At 34.2% G+C, this 19081-nt stretch overlaps 2 protein-coding genes across 2 annotated transcripts in view; both read right to left on the bottom strand.

Annotated features, from left to right (window-relative positions):
• Positions 1–560: 560 nt before the first annotated feature.
• Positions 561–5361, bottom strand: LOC113226554 (uncharacterized protein C14orf119). The gene is made up of 3 exons (XM_026459223.1): positions 5130–5361; positions 3972–4192; positions 561–2709 (listed from the first exon to the last, which is right to left on the bottom strand). The coding sequence occupies exons 2-3, from the start codon at positions 4164–4166 to the stop codon at positions 2407–2409; spliced, it is 498 nt and encodes a 165-aa protein (XP_026315008.1). The 5' UTR covers positions 4167–4192; positions 5130–5361; the 3' UTR covers positions 561–2406.
• A 1935-nt stretch (positions 5362–7296) lies between these two features.
• LOC113226539 (zinc transporter ZIP1-like) overlaps positions 7297–19081 on the bottom strand; it is a 45750-nt gene continuing 33965 nt past the window's right edge. Inside the window, exons 2-5 of the mRNA XM_026459193.1 lie at positions 12693–12940; positions 12306–12466; positions 10847–11181; positions 7297–8959 (exon numbers count right to left, since the gene is read on the bottom strand). Of these exons, the coding sequence (XP_026314978.1) occupies positions 8880–8959; positions 10847–11181; positions 12306–12466; positions 12693–12940 (824 nt within the window). The 3' untranslated portion in view covers positions 7297–8879. The remainder of the gene's footprint in view (positions 8960–10846; positions 11182–12305; positions 12467–12692; positions 12941–19081) is intronic.

Genomic DNA, 19081 nt, shown 5'->3' with positions numbered 1-19081 from the left:
AACTGCGCTCTGATTGGCCAGCCCGAATTCGAAACAATTGACGGGTGTCATCAATTGTTTCATTACAAACCGACCAGTTTAACTTGAGAGTGGAACAGGCCCCATTGTTAGAGATATTATCTTCATTACAATAAATACAGAAAATTTTTGGAATATACGCAGACGTACACACGGGTCAGGGGGTCTACTCTCGATCTCCGTCCGACATCCGTCCGAAACAATTACTGTCAAATAAGTAATATTCGACAAAATTAAAAGACAAGTATCCAGTATGAAGCTTTATTCGCATCACGCGTTTTTTCGTTTTGCCAAGTATTGCATTTGGCAGTAATTGTTTCGGACGGATGTCGGATGGAGATCGAGAGTAGACCTCCAGATGTTGGCGCTGTACTATTTCAATTTTCTAATTTATGATTTCAGCGCAAACGATAGTTGATATTTAAAAGTGATATAAGGCCCATTTACCTGATGAGTTGCCAGGGATGGATGGCCCTTATTTCGTCTTTATTTCTAATTATATACTCGACGATGTCGCTTTATTAAAACTCCCATTGAAATTACGATGCATATCTTAATTTTTCTCTAGTTAAATCAGCACTTTAATCTTCAAATTAAATGTAATATTAGCTATATACGCCATCGAACAGCAGATTACCAAAAAAATGGTATGGCAGTTGAATAGGAGATCGATGGCTAATCACTGACCAGCCACCACTCTATTTTTTAGCAGAATACCAAAAGTACAAAAGTCTGTTATTGACACGCTATCCACACACAATGATTTAAAATTAGCAGACTTGGGGGCCCAGATTCCGTGAAACCATTTGTAATGAAAATGAAAAATAATAAAAACTATTCTAGTTGACCTTGGCACAGATTCCATTTTGTACTTCACTATGCTATTATCCTAGGAACATATTTTTTTTACTATCAGTCCAGATACATTCAGTGTGAATATTAGAATACGTTTTTTTATATTAATTTACAATATATAGTATTGAGTTACTTTGAATTAGCCCAAAGCCTCACATTTTATCATTACAACCAACAATTTTACGTAAGTTTCAATAGTAGTCCAAAAAATCCACTTTCCATTCTATTTCGCATCAGCCAATGTAAATAATAAAATCGTATACCTATCTGATTTAAATAAACAATAAAATCGTATTTAAAGCAAAAATTTTCCTTCTCAATGATAGCCATTGAGGAAATTCTAAAGATCGTCACATTAATTCAACTACTCATTCGTAAGGCAGAAGAGAAGAGTGAGTAAGAAACTTTAGGGGTTGCTATTTGTAACATAAGATAGAAGAAAGAGCTAAACGAATCTCTAATAAAGATCGAAGACCTTTAGTACAACAATTTTGTTTCACTATGGTTCTAAATCATAAATGGTAAATTTTAAATACCAAGTGGAATCTTATTATAGATAAAAAAACATACAAAGCCTCTTAAATGAATTTGTAAAGGACTGTCTACAACCAGTTTATTTTTATTCTTCGTGTTGATGTAATATCTATATCTACTTTTCATGAAAAAATGACTATTCTTCTTAACACAAATTTCATAAATGTGACTATAGTTTAAGAATGTTTTCTTGAAACTTATCTCCCAGATAAATGTGTTACGATATTTTGGGTTAATTATTAATCCTAACATATTTCGTGATAGTATATGTGCAGAATACATTTCAAATACATAGATGCAGTGTTAAGACAAACAGTTGGCTGATTAAAAGCACGCCTTCACTACGAAACAGCAATGCTGTTTTTATTTATCACATATCACACAAACATGTATATTATGTAACATTTATATAATTATATATTTATTTGTTAATTAAAACAGTGTTAAACTTGTTACATATAGTTATAGATAAGGAGTTCTTTTTACTTGCAGGCAACATTACACCACACACAAATTGTGTATAGAATACATACAAGTGGAATGACAATGTTGTAAATTTGGAATGTTTACAGATTAAGTCTTTTAATTGCATTTGCAATGTAAACATACAGTAATGTTTATCGTCCAGAGTTGTGTTTGAAGGTTTATATATAAAATTGGAAATTTTCTTCCATAAACTTAGATATCTTTTATAAAAGATAAATACTCATTGTAAAACTTACGGAATGTATATATTTTCTTACGAATGACTTAGAAAAATAAAATATAATTATACCAAAAGGAGAAAATAGATGCGTGTATACAAAGTTGCCGATAATTGACTTCAAATGCCTTGAGGCAAGATGTTTGACTTAATTTACATAAACATAAGTATATTAATTAATTATAATAATAAAATTATTATAACAAATGCTAAAAAAGTCGAAGAGATTCAGTAAGCATGTAAATTGAATAAAAAATATGTGGGTGTGGGGTAACATAATTCCCATTCTCATCATGTTAGGAGGCTGCTACAATTTCTACAGGAATATTACCCTGTACTACAGGAGCATCAACGGGTTCTTCAGGTACACTTTCTGATGCCTCACCATTACTTTGAGGTTCATCAACTTCCTGACATCCATTCTCAGATGAACCTAACACCACATCCGTACCATTTGTATCTCCGTTAACTTGAGGGCCATTGAAGATGGCCTCCATCAACTTTGTGCCAAAATCAGGATCCATCTCTGTTACTCCTTTCGCTAATCTATCCTGCTCCTCTTCCGACCATGTTGGGTACCACTCATTGAACAATTTGATCTGTAATAAAGAATATGCATAGAAGCAAATGAAAAGTGAGATGCCCTTTAGCTAATTTGATGAATCATCTGAGGTAGCTGGCAGTGGGCGAATGTGGAAGGCATGGATCAAAAATTGTAACACAACTATGATTGACCAAGTCCTTATAGGAGGATTTAACGAAAAAATAAATATTTTTGATAGAAAAAGAAATAATTATAACAAATATTTTTGAATAAAATAAATGCTAGAGGTCCTATGGCTGCTGCTGTTGTTTTTACTAGATATCAAAGAATATGGTTAAAAATATTGTTAAATAGTATTCTTAGTACATGTGTGTCATAGTAGGTATGTTTGTATGGTTGTATGATTACATTTCTCTATACCTAATTTTGTATTTTAGTTTTAGTGCAATATCATCCTATTGTTTACATCCACGTTATAAGTGCAATTCAGGTATATGGCATCAGTAATTGTAGTGAAATTTTAAAAAGTAGAACTTTTTTAGGTAGTCAAGGATTGGAGAATAAACACTGAAAAAAGAAGTTCTCCTGTAGGATGCTTGGTACAATAGGCGCAATTTTAAATAGATCTTGCCCAAAGTGGACTAAAATAGGTAATAGAAATGGTAATAACGAAAGAATAATACAAGTTACAGCTGGGCTGCCTTTGTGTTCTCAGCCGTTGTATGTTAATGAGGTAAGCTCTAGTGCAAACAATATCATTGAATTGTTATTGCTACAAGTTTTCAATACAAAATGGCAATAATAAGTGACCTCACCACAATCCACATGTTTGATTATGATATTAAACAGTATCATTATTATAAACAAGTAGAGATTGCACACATCTAACACACATAGGCATGCCAACAAATTTTATACATGCATAATTACATCTTACATGATTTAAAACATGTTGAAACAAAAAAGGTTCAAATTAAATTAAGGGATGATTGCCAATTTAATAAATAGAATGTAAGGTTTCTATAATAAAACTTTTAACATAAAACTTAAACATTATAATAGCTGAGAACAGTTGTCTTCTTTGTAAAAAATTTTAATTATTAGAAAAATAAGTACACATTTGACCTCCATCTCACCTGGTGGAAAGTGACAATGAGGTCGATGACAGAGCATGTATACCTAACTAATGCCTGTTCAATTCACTCTCGCCTAGAAAAGGCCTAAGTCATACTGAAACCATATTATTGTTTAACATAAACTCTATAAATGAATTAATTGATTGGATTGAATTGAATGTTGATTTAATAGTATACTTACTCTGCATTGGAATAAACTGACAGGCTTATCTTGACATGAGAGTCTGGCAAGACTTGCAGCAAGAATGTCCGGCTTATCAGCACGAGCAGCAGCGAGAATCGGAAGGAAATCTTCGCGTTGCAACTCACTGAACTCCCCAAACCACTGAAGGAGGTAGCGTAGCTGTGCCTCTGACGTTAAACCTGGTGCAGACATTCTGCGAGCAAATGATCTACGTTCCCCTGAAATGAACACCACAAGAGCATGACTAACGGGCATAATTAAAAATACATTCAGTAAATGGAATTTTAGAATGGCTATTAATGAGTCTTATGATTTTGTTTATCTTTATGATGCTAAGTGACAGGACGAACAAGTTGTGCACCTGGTCTTTGCTGCTTAGAGCTTTAAATCGCAAAGATCTGATGGGTACAGTCATTGCACCCTGATGGTTGCCCTTTTCAACTTGAAAAGTCCCAAATACCTGTAATTTCACCAGCACCCATACTCCCTCGAAACCGAAATGCTTACATCAATGCTTGGCCGCAGAAATAGGTGAAGGTGGTAGTACTTTCCTAGATAAACTTTTTCACAAGAAGCTCTACTAGTACTAAATTGATTATAATTAAACCTAATATTATACAATGAAACCTAATGATATGATATATAATAAACCTCTGTATAACGTTACACTGACTTACTGGTGCTATCTTTGAGGTTGAAAGTTGAATATTTATTTTAAACAAAAACCTGGACATAGTCAATGTACCAGTACCAGAGTTACCAACTACCTACAACAAGTAGACCTACTGTCATCAAAATCATACGTTGTATTTAATGTAACAGTATCAACTTACCCTCAGCAGCTGACAAACAGACAGTAGTACCCAAAAGGAGACTCATGATGAACCAACAAAAAGTCTTAAATTCTCTAACAACTATCAAGCGCGGCAGTTACAGAGAAACTGCGACTGATTAACTTTCTATAGCGAACGTAAGGCCCCAAGGTTAACTACCTCCCATAATTTCACCTCTCAACTTTATTATATCACACCACACGCGACACACGTAAACTTCACTTTCACGTAAAATTAACATTTTATGACGATTAGGAGGCATATCATTTTAAGTAATGTTGCACAACAAACATTAACAAAAATAAAAACAAGTTTCGCTTACCTTAACACTCTGAAAATGAGTTAGTAAATTTATTACTGAGATCAAGTTTTGGCCAGCAAAACGTTTGGTGCACTTGTTTCTCAATGAACTAGAATTTAATTAATGTCAGGTTAAGTTATCGGGGCACAAAAATGCTACTTCTTTCTTTAAATTCGCGTACAACGAACGAGTGACGATAAACGTAACCATAGACTAACAAAACAAAAGTCAGTTTAGTCCGGGATTAGAGGTGGGCGTTTAAACGAAAAGCACTTGAAAAAGTCTGCTTTTTAAAATAAGCGCATAGAGCACGCTTTTCATTTTAAGCGTAAGCGTTGGTCTATGCGCTTAAACGTTTTTCTAAACGACTTTTTACGCGTCAAACTAAAAAGCGTGTGAATAGCGCTTTTACAAACACGCTTCTTAAACGTACGTTTTAACGTTAAAAAAATAAGCAGTTTTTTTCCATTTCAACGGTTAACAACTACAAAGTTAAACAAGTTATGTTTTTGAATGCAAATGAACAAAATGTTATTATAAAAATGTTATGACATAAATAAAAATATTACTCGTTTTTTACAAAAAAACTTACTTATCTTAAAACCTTTAGTGGTCCAGTTTTGCTCTTTGCTATCAATACAACGTTGCAAGCTTTTTAACGTAAAAGTCTATGCGCTTAAACGTTTTCAAAACAATTTTATTAGCTTCAAACTAAAAATCGTCTAAGTGAAAAAGCGTTTAAAAAAGCACGCTTTTTTAAAAAAGTATAACGTTTAAACGTTTAAAAAATAAGCAATTTTTACTATCTCTATCCGGGATCCGGGAAGGTAGGGTTGGACTTAGTATTGCCATATTACGACGGCCAGGGTTCGAACTATATAATAACATGCAGTTTTGGAATTTGCAGAGATCGAGCGTGTAGTTACTGACTTTCATTCAAGGCTTGTGGATAAATTGTAGTATCTTGTCTGTCTTATAATTTAATTTCCCCTTTTCTTATGGTATTATGTACGCTATGCAGTAAAGCTCGTTGTGAAAGAGTTTATCCAGGGAAATACTGCCAGTATCTCTGTATAATTTGTGCGTACTGCCACCCTACCTATTTCTGCTAGCTATGGAACGAGTTGTATTTTTTTGTGTTAAGTCGCGAAAGTCCAGTTGACATGACTGCTAACTCGAGTTGCAACTCGACTCAGGTTCGTATTCCAGAACTCTACTCAATGCTCAAGTCAGGACTTGAGTATGATTCAAATCACTATAAATCGTACTCAAGTCCTTGCCATTAGGGTCGTATTTCCAATGCTTGAAATCATACTCAAGTCTGCTCAAATCCTGACTTGAGCATTGAGTACAGTTCTGGAATACGACCATCAGAGTCTAACAGAGCAACCGCGAGTCGCGAGCAGAACTCGAACCGATGCGACGATTCACTGAGTTGGGCACGATCGGCCGGCCGACCGCGACTCGAGCGTGCTCCGAAGGTCGCCGAACCGACCGAGTGAGAACAAATAGCGGACGCGCTGTATGAATGAAGTATTCGACATAAAATATAGTTAATAGTTCATAAAATGTAGCTGGAGTTGACTCGTTGCGGGAGAACTCGAGTTAAATAACTCGACTCGCCCATCGCTCGCGAGTCGAGCGTGCTTCGAAGGTCGCCGAACCGACCGAGTTTTTTTTTCTTCTGTGGCGTAGTAATGAAATATAGTACATTGTATATATAACAAGTGCATAAAACGCTTCATTTTACCCGAGACGAATATACCCGATGATACAGAGGAGGTAAAATGGGTTTTATGAACTAGTTATACACTCAACTTTTCATTACGATTGCGAGGAAATTAAACAGCAATATTAAAAATTAACGATTATTTAATTAAAATTGAATGTAAAATTACAACAATTAGACATATTTTATGTTAAGATTTTTTTATTTTATGCACTAGAGCATAAAATCCTATTTTTATTCCTCCTTATCCTTCCTTTTATCCCATTATTATTTAAGAGCATGAGAAGTGAAAAATATCTTTCTTCCTTTCTTTTATACAAGGATCAGGTTCCGATTTTAAAAACTATTGTATTAATATTGTGTTTAAATATAAAGTCATTCGATATATATTTTAATCACAATCTAATCGTGATTCGAATAAAAAGACAGCTATTTGTATTTGAAACTCTTTAATTTGGTATTTACAAAGAATAATAAAAGTTATATCTTAATTACGAAGTTCTACAAAAGTACAAAGTATACATTGCTAGAAGTTTGTACTTCAACGTCACGAATCGAGCGCTAACGAGCGAAATCAGACCTAAGAATACACAGTACGCACAGTTTACTGTATTTCGGTCCACCTGCTTCTTTTTCATACAATATCACAGACAAGTGTAACAATACTTACTAACGCACGTTAATACGGTAAAAATGTACCAAACAGTAAATTCTTCGTAGAAAACACTAACTATACAAATTACAATTTAATAAATTGATTAAACTATCTTGCTTATGTTATCCCCATTAGCACCTTTAGCGGTTCTACAGTAATTCAAATAATCAAATGATTTATCCAATAGCAAAAAATAAAAATGAACTGATTAAGTTTGTCAGAACTGCAATATCTAGAAAATAGTTTTCAATTCAGACGGTGGGACTTTTTTTATAAAAATCCAACTGCATTATTGTCGAAAATATCACATTAAAATGCACTACATAATAATTTAAAATTGAAAACTTTTTCACAGGTCGCAAACCAATGATATTATACTACTGTCGCAAACAGTTAATGTAACGCTTTTACATGAAGGTATACTACCTTAATTATCTAATTAGTAAATTTACGAAAACATTGAAAAATGCTAATATGCTAATAAATAATATTCTGCAAAATATCTAAGTAAATTATTTGTGGTCGATAACTTTGCATGCTTATAATATGCATTACCTACTTACATGATGTAAAGACTGTGTCAATATGAAATATGTAATTTTACAGCAACATATTTTTAATCAATGATTTATTTCAAAACGTACGCATAAGATTTTATGCAAATTGTTATGAAATTGTTACATAAAACTGAACTATCAAGAGTTATTCAATTGACTAGAGAGTGTAATCAGTTTTAAAACGTCGCGTCGCCGTTACGTCGTCGCGGCTAACGGTTGGCTATGTTATTTTAACCTTAAGCGACTTTGTTCTGTAAATAAAACTTTATAGGTACCTACTTCATACAGCATTTCTCTTTTACTCACACTTATATTATATTTTTTCTTTATGTTCAAAAGAATCTTCGAAAACGCACTGAAAGTAGAAAAACTTATAATTTATTTTACTGTTTTCTTTATGTAAATATAGATAGCGGTGGTGCCAGATGTAAAAAATGAAATTGTTGAGTATAGAACTGACCAGTGACCAACGCTTACGCTTAAAATTAAAAGCGTGCTTATGCGCTTATTTTAAAAAGCAAACTTTTTTAAGTGCTTTTCGTTTAAACGCCCACCTCTAGCCCTTCCTAGTTGTCACGCACACAAGAAATGAAAAGTGGCTTCACATCGTTTGTTGCGTATGCCCATTGTTTTGTAAACTGAGTATAAAATATTATTACCATTCAGAAATGTGAAACAGTCATTAAAATATGTCCCAACTGATGTTGCTTACATTTTACAAAATCTTTTACTAAATATATATATATATATTATATGTATATTAAATCACAACCATTGCTTGTTTTATAACAGTAATAAGGTTACGCTTCAAGACTGTTGATTGAGCGATATCAGTGCTCGTGGCTTTCGTGGCTGTGATCGTGGTCATGGTCGCGGTCACAACCGTGGCTGTGACTATGGACATGTCCAGCTGAAACAAAACATTATATATAAGTTTCATTTTAATCCTTTAATCACACAACGAGCGTACAACGCCTTGCGTGTAATGTACTACATCAACGTCTTTAGGCTTCTGTTGAGGCTTCCTCGCTTTTGCAGCGCTTCTGGTATGTTTGCGGATGTGTGTGTAGATGATTTTTGCGCAATCATGCATCAAAAAGTGATCACAGATGTTGCCATTGCGTGGGAGCACCAATGGTATCCTGAGGATGATAGCAGGAAGAAGACTCGGTTGTTCACCGTGTTACACGTGGATATATAATAATGTATTTATAATAATAATGTAATTTAATTTAATGTATTGCAATTGTTCTCCTTATTTGTACTAAATTAATTCATAAGATTGTTACTAACAAATATGACTAATTGGTCTGAGAATAAATGAATGAATGAAATATTCTTTAAAATTACTGTAAAAATACAATACAGTAAGTTAGGTCTACAGATAGTAAGTTAATGTGCAACAGGCGGCCTCAGGATAGAAATTTGGGATAAGCAAAAGGGGTGCAACCAAAGAATATCATTCATTATAAGTACACTACTTAGTAATTATTAATAAACTCATACAAGTACGTAGATAGAAATATCCATACAAATATTATTAATACATAATAATACATAAATAATGAAAAATTAAAAAGTATATAAGCATTTAATAAAATGCTTATATACTTTTAAAGAAAAACGAAAAATAAAGTAAAAGTATAGGATATAAATGAAAGGATAGTGGAGAAAAGATGAAACTTAGGAATTGAGCAAGCGATCCTTGACACGTTGTTTGAATGAATCAAGAGAAGGGGAACATTGAATCGATTCAAGGAGAGAACTCAGAACAGTAAAAAAGTTGGAATAAAAATTAGAGGGCATGTTTAGTTAGAGAGTATCAGAGGAGCGAAGGGGATGGCAGAGTGAACAACAGTGGAAAGTAAAGCTATCTTTGAGATAAGACAGAATAGAATTGAGTAAAGAAGGGAAAGAATATGAAGATCTCTACGCCGGTGGATGGGCAGCCATTTAAGTTGTGCACGAAGTTAGGTGACATTTTACATTACGAAGACCGAAAATGAATCTTAGACACATATGTTGGAATGAATTTGAATCAATTATTCAGACCATGAAATGGTGGAGAAAGCACTTTTAACTTTATATTAGTTGAATTTATCAGTAAAAGAACTTGTTATCAAGTTTTGGATCATGACGAGAATGGTCCAAATGTAAAGTAAATATCGAACGTTCTGAAACAATAGGTAACATATAATATTTTTTAAATAAAATTTATAAAAAAATCGTCAACCGGGATAGATATATGCAGCTGGCGGTGAAAATGCAATTTAAATAGAATCAGGGAGTCGCTTCTTCGCTGAGTCCTGGATTCAGATAGTACAAGGATAACAAACGATAGCAAACGAGGTATTTACGAGAAATAATTAAGTTGTTTTTTGTGTTTCATCATCCTCATTTACGCCAAAAGACGTTCATTGCTGAACATAGGACGCCAAAGAATGCTACGACGATCTATCCTGCGCCGCTTGCATCCAGCGGATTCCCGCAGCCTTCACCAGATCATCAGTTCACCTTATGGGTGGTCTGCCCACACCGCGTCTACCGGTACGCGGTCGTAATTCAAGAACTCTTTGGCCCCGTCGGCCATCTGTTCTGCGAACAACGTGCCCTGCCCATTGCCACTTAAGTTTTGCAATTCTTAGGGCTAAGTCGGTTACTCTGGTTCCCTTGCGGATATCCTCATTACTGAGTCGATCTCGCAACGAAACTCCGAGAATAGCCCTTTCCATTGACCTTTGATTGACCTTGAGCCTTATGAGGCCCACAGTGAGCAACCACTACTGTGTTAACTTACCAGCTAATTGAATTCCAAACATAAGTCCAAAGCCGACGAGAGCCGCTAAGTATTGCAACATTCCAGACCGATCAGACTTCCAAATTTCAAAGAAGATTACATAGAGTAGGGTGCCCGACGCTAGTCCTTGGAGAATTACTGAAGTGAGACCCGCTGCAGTGGCGCCCTCTCCTCCCACCAGCAAAATACCAATTCCAATACCCAAAGATGTTATCAAGGCAAATGTTGTGATATAGATAATGGACAACCAAGTCTTAGTACGAGTGGCTATCAATTCTACACCAATACAGAATGAAATAACCAACTTATGTGCAGCTATTGCGCCTAACATGTACCTGAAACAAGAGAAATATTAAACAAAACTTGTTTTAAAATTAGGTAGGTACTATTTTTAGTATTTAAATTTTCCGCCTTTTGATTATCGATTGGTCCAAACAGTTTCGCTAACCTTTAACAAATTTTAATTTTTTTTTTCATTGAGCGTTGGCTATGAGACCATCAGCTTGAAACTAAATAAAAAATGGACAACTTTAAAAATTATGTTACATCCTTCACTTAATAATATTACTAAAATTGATGTTCGTCTTTTTTTTAAATTCTACGAGTAATAGTAGTGTATGTGACTGTTACATAATGAAAGACATTAAAACACGAGTGTGGGTTTATGAAACGGGCCGACAGCCGATTTTCATAAACATCTCACGAGTGTTTTAATGCCTAATTGTTTACAGTTACATACCACACTGCTTTATCTACACATATAATATAAGCTCCCTATGATGTGTTCAGGAACCGCATGTTAAGTACGACTGGCGAAATGGCGGCAAATAAAAATTTTCTCGCGCATGTCGCACAACCGTACTTTTTATTTTAATTCATAGACAAACTAGAATCGGGCTCAACTATCATATCGTTCGATATCAAGTAACGTGTGAAATTGTCAAAATTGTTTGCTATTGACATTTCATTTCAAATAAAACTTCATCTCGGCTGATATTAGAATTGAGGTCAAATCAAATTGTTTTGTTTTTCAGAGCCTGTTCGAAATTTGAATGTAATAATAACATTGAATTCGATGTTATTATGAAGCAATAATAACATTTTCACAGATAAGAAATTTGTTCCAACAAAACAGTTTACTTTTATGCTGTTCGTAATTTGCTGTTTTTGAACACATTATACTTATATTAATAGAGAGTTATGATATGTGTGTACATAGATAAAAGAAATAAAATATCAAGCGACTTACCACTAGCGTTATATAGAATTATATAATATTAAATTTAATAGAGATATCTATTATCGAGTAGCAGAATTTTGATTGAAAATTTCATGAATGACAGTATTTCTAGTCGATGACAGATGGCGCTAGTTGGTTAATATAAACTGGTGCTTGTATTCCTTAAATATTGCACACTGAAAGAAACTATTTTGGATTTTATTTTTTTTGTAAACTTACCAGACATGATGAGCACCTGACTCCAAGCCTACAGCCAAGCCTTCGAATAACTCATGGATTGACAAAGCCAGGACAATGAGGAGACCACGTAAAGCGGAGGTGATGTTGTCGCCTGCTTCGACCGGCATGTGACTGTGGTGTGCGTGTTGATGTTCCGCATCCTGTAAATGAAACAAAAAATATATTGATTTACAAATTTCATCATCCAGCCATACGACGCCCACCGCATAAATTTACAAGAAGGCAAATTTTAGTGATTTTGTTGAATCGTGTAAATTTTATAAAAGTTCTATATCGTTTATAACAGCAAATCCACCATTTATTTACTCTTATACCACTGGAATATTTAGATGACTAATTAGTAATTTAAGTTCCATGGCTTCTTACCTTCTTATATCCGTTATCAACCAAATCAGCAGTAGAATTGGTAACGCTTTTTATGCCGTTCTCGTCGATGCTCCGTTTGCTTCGTCGGATGCTTAAATTGCGTACCAGTGGATCCGCAGCTTTGTTGTTCTTCTCTCTCCGATGGATATAGAGGTGCACTAATTCCTCTATTAAATACATGGTGAAGAAACCACAGCATGTCAGTAGTGGTGTTAGAGAGAAAGTTAGCTCTCGAATTACTCCATCACCTGCGAGAAAAAGAATAAACAGGTTGAGTGATATGGTTATAAGCCCGTGATCGTGATCGTATGAACTAAACTTACATTGGATCATAATGTTTCTGTCAAATTTTAAAAGCATTCTGATGAATTTGTAGAGACTCTACATACACAATTTGTTGAAATTCGCCTAAATTCGCCTTAGGGATGCACACGTAGGTACTTTAAATTATAGGTAACTCATAATAGGAATTAGTGGAATCAATGATAACCAAAAAACCTTCTATGTCGTTATTCCTTTTGACTTACCTACTCATCTTGTTACTCCTATAGTTATTGCCGTACAGTTTTTTAAGAAAAAGAAAATTTTTTATATGTATGTTAATGATTACTAATTACCTACACTAAGTTTAAATTAAATTTACAAAAACTTACCTACTCTAAGTACCTACACTAAGTTATTTCGAATTAGTTCTAAGTAGCATTTCTTTCTATTAATCTGTCAGATTTAAACAGCATGATTACCATCTCAACTGTAGAATACAAAGACATGGTTTAGTATGTGCCTTATTCACGTGCATAATGTTGAAATAAATGCTTTAAAATGATATTAGTTTCCTTAAAAAAGAGAATAGAACACAATGGATATGAAAAATCAGTATCAAAAAACTTAAGACACAAGGCCGACGTAAATAAATAGACATGTGCAATTAAACAAACAAAAATCTGATCAATTTAAAACGTCACTGCATAATTTTAACCGATTATTAACCCTATAACTGAAGTCGTAAAGTGAATTTTAAATTACAGTAGCAAATAAAATAGCTTACATTAGCATTGTATTGCGCAAAATGTTGTTTTACTTAATCTGTTTGATCCTGAGTGACGATGTTTAATGTAAATGATTATCGATGATTAAAAATAATAGTATAATAGTTTATTTAGTAGGGTAAAAGAGGGGAATCTTCAATTCTTTATTTTCTTACGTACTATTAATTACAGTACCTACTGTTAATGTGTCACCATAGCAACTTTGAATAAAAGATGAAGTTACCAAAGAAAAAAACAAATTTCCATTGGCTCCTTCGTTTTGGTAATTGAATGTACATTTTACTACAAAAACTGAATTAAAACCACTTGGTTTATATGTAAATGACATAAAAAGGTAAGCTGTGTACGAAGCTTTGCACAAAAAAGTAAAAAATCGTAAGTGGACGGCCTCGGTCGGTCCCAGGTAATTAACTCATCGCGAACGCAACATCGCGATGCAGTTGCTCATTCCCTCTTTTTATCAGTCTTTTGTGTGTCTTTGTTACTATTTACGCACTAATGTTGAACATTCAACAGTGCATATTTTAATTGCAGTTGGCCTATTGAATAATTGTAAAAAGAATAAAAAAAGATATTTTAAAAATTATGGTTATATATCGAGTTCTTAGGTTTTCGCGATTGTTACACATAGGAAATGAAGGTTTGATTGAAAAAACAAATATACACGATTTAAATCTGGAAAAATAGTTTCATTTCCTATGGTTATATAAATAAAATTAAAACAAGTACAGTAAACAGCACCTTTATCATTTTTCGTTACTTTGTATTTTCGTATCGTTATCAACGAACAACGGAGACTCGAAAGTCGTTTATCAGTTTATAGTTATCACAGGATTATTATCTTAACAAATACACGATAAGTCAAATCAAATTACATCGTTAAATTAGCAAAGGCTGACAAGATAAAGTTTGCCTGTATTGCGGAATTGCAAAGAATGTACTAAAGCGTACATTGATGCGAAAATTGATCAATCTGTCAATACGTATCTACTAAACCACCCGCCATTTTAAGGTCCCATAGTAATTGGTCGGCAATTATACTATTCAAGTCTCTACATCTTAAAAAATGTTAAACATATTTTAAAAGCTTGAATATTAGGAGTAGGTCTTTAAATTGATGAAATTGAGTACTTGAGAGAGGTGTCATGAATGCTGCACCAGTTCTCCTTGTATGGCTATGTAGTTGGACAAAGTAGCTGCCAGCGCATACACTGAATCGTAAATTTAGATTTTTGTTGTGTACCTAAACTAGTCTCTTGGGACATACCTTAGGTTCATGTCCATTGCTACATATTTTTGGGCAATTGTATTGTACCAAGGGCTTGTGACATGTAATTTAATAACTAGTGTTTACATGGGGTACGGTTCATTCGACATAACAACGTATGACATAATATATTTATGAGCGAAATTACGCTCAACGTATATAACATGGTCTGGCATGATATAAACTATCACTGGGTATAATAAACGATTCATATAACAACTTTCGATCTAATAAACAGGTGGTATAATGTACATTTTATACAAACATTTCCGAATATTATCCCAGACTCAAATTTATAAGCGCAGCGAGGAGGAGTCCAATAATCCTCTCAAAAGCACATTAAAAATTTATTTAATAGAACTGATACTATTATAATATTGTTATTATTAATACATAATACTGGTTATATTTATACCATTAATTAATTATTTAAGCCGCGGGGACCCAATTTTATTCGTATAACTTTAAAATCCTGGTTTTACTTTCTAGTATTTAAGCTTTTATTGACTTTTTTCCTTACGTATGTATTATAATAAACATATTTATTATAAACATAATTATGCTAGATAATCATTTTTTTTGTTTTTTTTAACGCACACGCTCATAGTCCGGCTATATTACTAGGCCATATACTAGGGAAACCCTATGTCGCGGTTGCCTTGGACACACATAGATAACCACAACTTACACCTTAAACAAACTTTCGAGAGAAATAAATATAGGCAATACAAATATTGCTCCCGGCTCCGCAATCGAACTCGGACCTCTGAGTGCTAGACCAGCATGGTAACCGTTCAGCCACAGAGGCAATTATGATTATAACACAATGAAATAATGTTTTGTGTTATTATAACCGCTTATTAATTTATTTCTTTGATATTATATCAAATATCTTACTTATTTTCGTACCAAGCGAAAAAAAATTTTGTTGTTATATCGATAATTACACACCCGTTTACATGGCATTATATAATGGAAATAATACACAATTTATGCTTAATGTATATAAAAAAATAAAGGATATTTATCGAGTTTCTGATCGCTAAACTTATATTTGACAGAAGTATGTAGTTAGCCTTTAGAGCCTAGCGAGAGAAAAAGGTCCGCTAGTAGGGTGTCAGCGCTGGTTAAAGGTAGTGCCGAACTTCTTTTCGCAGATATCGATGAGACGAATGTGATGAGTGTTACTGTTAGACTATGCGTTCCTTTATTTTATTGAGTGTAAGTGCGCATTTGACTTCCATGTCACCTGATCGAAAGTGATGATGAAGTCGACGATGGAGCAAGCACACCTACATAATGCTTATTCACTCTCGCCTTGAAAGGCCCTAGTTGCACCGTTCAGGGAACAAGTCTGCAGGCAGGGAATTCTACTCCATAGCCGTTCGCCATAATTTATATGGTGAAGGCGTAACGCTTCGTGCGAATCTTTGGAATATCCACAACATAGGGGTGGAACCCAAGCCTGGACACAGGAAGGGGACTAGTCCCCCGGTGATGGAAAGGAGAAGGCGAATTAAATAAAATACTTTTTGAAATAAAATCCTGTTTGAAATAAAATTCTTTCTGAACGCTCACGCACAGTGGTTCGTCTCATCGACTTTGATGTTGGGTAATGACGGGGCATCAGTACTGGACTACTTGGACGCTTAGAGGCTTCTGGTTTCGGCCCAGCAGATACATTAGCTCAACGGAACTCAAAGCCAGGTTAATAATGCTGCTAACTTAGAGAGTGTGCGTGCTGTGTACTGAAGACAGAGAGACTGGAGTGCAATCCTAGTAATTTTCCTGACTGCTAGTTTTCTATTGTTATTATTATACCGACCAAGGGACGAGATGAACAAGACGTGCGCCTGGTAGTTAAGCGACACGCCTGTCCATAACAGTTGCAGTGCCGCTCAGAGCTTTAAATCGCAATAATCTGAGGGGCACTGCCAAAGCGCCCGTCACCCCGCGACATAAGTTGACACGTCTCATGTGCTCGTAATTTCTCCAGCACCCTTAGGTACAGTTCAAAACCGGAACAATGCAGTAATGCTCACATTACTTTTTGACGGCAATAATAGGTAAGGCGGCAAGTACTCCCCTGGACAAACTATTTCACAAGGAACTATACTGCTACTAAACGTTCACTGAGGCTTGAAACCAGGAGCAATCGTTCAAAGGGTAATTTCATATTCTGATAAAACGGGACAGAAAAAGATAGAAAAATCTAGTTTTTCAGATGTGTAAGCTGCGGAGAGTTAGAAATTTAGGGACGTGTAGGACGAATCATGATAAACGGTGTCCTGTGGAGGTTCTCTGATGTGATCGTTTACAAGTCGGGATCGAATCATCGAGCATGTGAAAGTGTCTTTCGCGCGGACGTGCTTTTATACCATAATATGTGTTTGAGTATTGTACGTTTATATGAAGTGTTTGTATTTATTTGTTCTTGTGCTACAAGCGGAAACGTAATATTCCATCGTAGATGTTACCGATTATTATACAGCTGTTGGTTTTCAATAAATAAGTAAATGTGTACAATAGAGGTTAAGACAATTATTTTTCTATTTCTTAGCATTTTGCCGTAGGCAAGCGTTAACAGTAACTTTAAACGCGTAATAACTTTGTAAATAATATATTATAATACAAGGAAAACAGTTGAGTCAATGAAATAAAGCTTATTTAATGTATGATCATCAATTATGTTAGGCTTTTGTTGCGATTGTTGAATCGTATTTGTACAGATGAAAAACAAAATTTGAACGTGTGACTATATTTTATTCGAATTCAACAATAATAGCGAAAAATTTTGTTTCCGTTGATTAAATTGAGTTTATATACGCAATCGGACTTTTTTATTTATTAAATTGTTCATTCGATTACCGGCACTCACTTTAAGGACGAAATAACTCTGTGAGAAGTTAGGCAACATCGTTTAGTCATTTTCAACTTAAAACCTCGAAGACAAAAAACATCGAAAGATTGAAGTTAAGTAACAAAATTGGTGCTAGATAATAATAGATCCATAAATAGCTCACATACCATGTAGATAAATTAACCTTCGTAAAAGAACTACGCAACATCTGTCGTTTTTTGTAGTTTTATGTACTTAGTACAACGGAAATTGGTAACTATACACACTTTGCTGTTCTTTCGATGAATAACGTAGATTAGCTTGCTTCCAAAATGGTGACATCCTGTCTATTACCAATGTCAATTAACCTTAGACTAATTTTTTTCCATCCTTTAAGCAATTAACTGATTAGAAAAGTTATTGTCATGACATCTGCGTCTTTTAGTATAACACTGGAAACCATCAGTCTCCTTGTACCATTTCTTCGCAACTGAAAGTTTTGTATAAAAGGAAATGATTTTCACATTTTCGGGTTTTTACGATAATGATCTAGAAACTTTTTTTCAAAAAAGAGAAAACATTTTGTTCGATGTTTGTTTAACTTCTGTAAAGGTAATTTTACTAATTTTTAATTCCAAAAACTAGACGAACTAAAACTGGATATGTTACTTTTTATTGCGTTTTGGTTAATTTTATACAGAAATATGTCTGAATTTTTTTTCATGGTATATATATTTAGGTGGGGTAAGAGGAACGTACTTTATTTTGAGTCAATACATATACAAAATAGGTACTGAGCGCGTGACGTTTTTGAATTTTCACGCCCTTCCGACGGCCATCCGATACTGAAGCGAGGAACACTCGCGTCAATGCAATCTGCGAGCCTTTCTTCTTCTTCATCTTTTTGGAAAGAGTCAGTGGGCTCTTTAAAATTTTGAGAGGGGTCCATGATTAAAATAAGGTTAAGAAATCCTGCTCTATGAGGAACAGGTAATATCTTATAAAAACTTGCCTTTGTTTATCAACTTTAAATGTTTTAACAATCACTATGGTAAATTCAATACTTTTACGATGTTGTGATGAATTGTGCTAACGTTTCTATTCTCCAAAATATGGGGTAAATCATAACAGTCATTATTATTTTTATGAAGGTAATGTGTACCTCTTGTTCTCAAGATTTAAAAAATGTCAAACTCGTTTTTTCTGCCTTTTGGGTTTGGACCGTCGTAGCGAC

Source organism: Hyposmocoma kahamanoa, unplaced genomic scaffold, assembly GCF_003589595.1.
Source record: "Hyposmocoma kahamanoa isolate Upper Pololo Valley unplaced genomic scaffold, ASM358959v1 192, whole genome shotgun sequence".
NCBI classification, from domain to species: domain Eukaryota; kingdom Metazoa; phylum Arthropoda; class Insecta; order Lepidoptera; family Cosmopterigidae; genus Hyposmocoma; species Hyposmocoma kahamanoa.
This window is presented reverse-complemented; position numbering and strand designations above follow the sequence as displayed.